This window comes from Rutidosis leptorrhynchoides, chromosome 4, assembly GCF_046630445.1.
Source record: "Rutidosis leptorrhynchoides isolate AG116_Rl617_1_P2 chromosome 4, CSIRO_AGI_Rlap_v1, whole genome shotgun sequence".
NCBI classification, from domain to species: Eukaryota; Viridiplantae; Streptophyta; class Magnoliopsida; order Asterales; family Asteraceae; genus Rutidosis; species Rutidosis leptorrhynchoides.
Genome location: NC_092336.1, coordinates 626,288,238 through 626,290,446, shown reverse-complemented (window position 1 = coordinate 626,290,446; position 2,209 = coordinate 626,288,238). Strand labels below are relative to the sequence as shown.

Genomic DNA, 2,209 nt, shown 5'->3' with positions numbered 1-2,209 from the left:
ATTATGGGACCTACTCTAAAAGCGCATCTCATTATAGGACCCTACTCTAAAAGAGTACCTCATAATAGGACCATACTCTAAAAGCGTAGCTGATAATAGGACCTAAATATTATCTGGTCCTATGTAAGTAGCATTTAGGACCATATTTTACTAGGTCCCAGAAAAAAAGGTCCTATAGGACCATTTTTCTTGTAGTGACCATAGGATCCTGAATAACATCATCAGCAAGAATAGAATACCTATTTTGCCCAAACATATTTCCAGCCTTTTCATTCTTCTTATCTTCATTTTGTTTATTCTATTTTTCTTTAGGTCTAAATTTCATAGGTCCCTTATCTTTATAGGCTCCATTTTTTGAGCAACATGCTTCTTATTATATTTAACTTCCTTAAGCCCATCATCTTTCTTAACAGCTTTAGATGCTGTTAACTCTTCCTCAGTTCTAGGTCTACTCTTACATTCACTATGCCCATGCCCAAACACAGCACAATGAGAGCATACACTAGGTTTCCAAGCATATTCAACATTAACTTGTTTCACAATTTTCACCCTATGATCTGCATCATGATAGTGTATATCTACCACATCTACACATCCTTTCTTAGCATTCAATTAAACTATGACCCTAGCATACCCAGCTCTCCCATTGCCCTTATGACACATATTGGCAGTAACTGTGTCCATAAGCAAAGGTTTGCCAATTCTGCTAGCAATTGTGCTTATTCCCTTTACACTCCAAGCCTCTAATGGGACATTTAGTAACTTTACCAAAATAGGCACCTTACATGGGTCAACTTTATCCACATTCATATATGGACTCCATTTACAAACCATCAGTGGTTTACCACTCACCATCCAAGGGCTACTTTCCACCACTTTATTCATACCATCTTCGTTACTAAATTTGAAATAACAGACCTGCTTATTATCCATTATAATGTCTCTTAGTCCAAACTTACCCCACATTCTTCTAAGGTTATACTGCAATGCCCTAAGAGACATAGAACATCCAACCATATAGCCACAAGCAGTTGTGTTCCACTTAAGACTGCCTTCATTCACAAGTTCCTCATCAACAATTATGAACTCATTACCATCTTTATCCACATTAGGAGGAATATAGCTCAATACTTTCTCAACATTCACAGAATTATGATTAACAATATTAGCATATGATAATCATTGATTACAACCTTATCAGAAATATCCTTGTTCAAGCTAGGGCTACTTACAGACACAAGAGGAACCTCGTCATCATTAATAGCCTTTGCTGAACCTGTGCACTCCTCAGTAGCCATCACCTTACCATCACCATTCTTCTGCAATTGCTCCTTATTCACTTTCATATTTCCCCCTTCTGATACGATAACCTGGATTAATTGATCTTAATCGGAGTTATCGAATGTATTAAGCCTGAAAGTTCTAGGGTTGAAGAAAGAACAATGGAGCTTAATCGAATTGTATTACAATGAAATTGAAATTGTTACAGAGGAAATTGGAATTACAACAGAAAAACTGACTCTATCTAACTAACCAATTCGATTATATACACTGACAGTAACAGAATTTAGCTAACAAAATTAACAGACTTGAATGCCGTGAACGATACAGTGAAGAAAGAGAAGTCACATGCTCGGCATGCTTCTGTCACTTAAAGGTTCGTCATGTGCAACTCACGTGAGCTAATTTCAAATAGAACGTATCAATATCCTCCCCTTTAAACGATTCTTGCCCCAAGAATCTAAATCAGATCTGTAAATGCAGGAAATCGAAGCATCAATTCCTCCAATGGCTCCCAGGTAGCATCTTCAATTGATCCATTCTGCCATTGAATTAGCCCATAAACCACTGCTCTATTTCCTTTCTTTAACATTTTTCGTTCCAAAAGTTTGATGGGAAGTTCTGCAATTAACCCATCTTCATTGATAGCTGGTAACTGGCCTGCAAGAACTGGTGTAACCCCTTTGTACTCTTTCAGTTGAGAAACATGAAATACAGGATGAATGCGAGCTGTACTGGGCAATTGTAACTTGTAAGCAACAACCCCTATGCCTTCAATAATTTGAAATGGCCCGTAGAACTTGGGTGATAGCTTGCTATACTTATGAGATCTGAGAGTAACCTACCTATGAGGTTGCAGTTTAACATAAACCCAAGTGCCTATATCAAAAACCATATCCGTTCTTCTCTTGTCAGCTAAGCTTTTCAT

The 2,209-nt window shown here is 37.5% G+C and overlaps 1 protein-coding gene across 1 annotated transcript; it reads right to left on the bottom strand.

The window, feature by feature from the left end:
- Positions 1-1,741: 1,741 nt before the first annotated feature.
- On the bottom strand, positions 1,742-2,209 carry LOC139843093 (uncharacterized). The gene is made up of 2 exons (XM_071833168.1): positions 2,127-2,209; positions 1,742-2,015 (listed from the first exon to the last, which is right to left on the bottom strand). The coding sequence occupies exons 1-2, from the start codon at positions 2,207-2,209 to the stop codon at positions 1,742-1,744; spliced, it is 357 nt and encodes a 118-aa protein (XP_071689269.1).

Excerpts from the sequence above, each read along its gene's own strand:
- LOC139843093 (XM_071833168.1), bottom strand. The coding sequence starts at position 2,209 with ATGAAAAGCTTAGCTGACAAGAGAAGAACGGATATGGTTTTTGATATA. Across the intron at positions 2,016-2,126 it reads GTTAAACTGCAACCTCATAG|TACAGCTCGCATTCATCCTG; the intron begins GTAGGTTACTCT and ends ACAATTGCCCAG.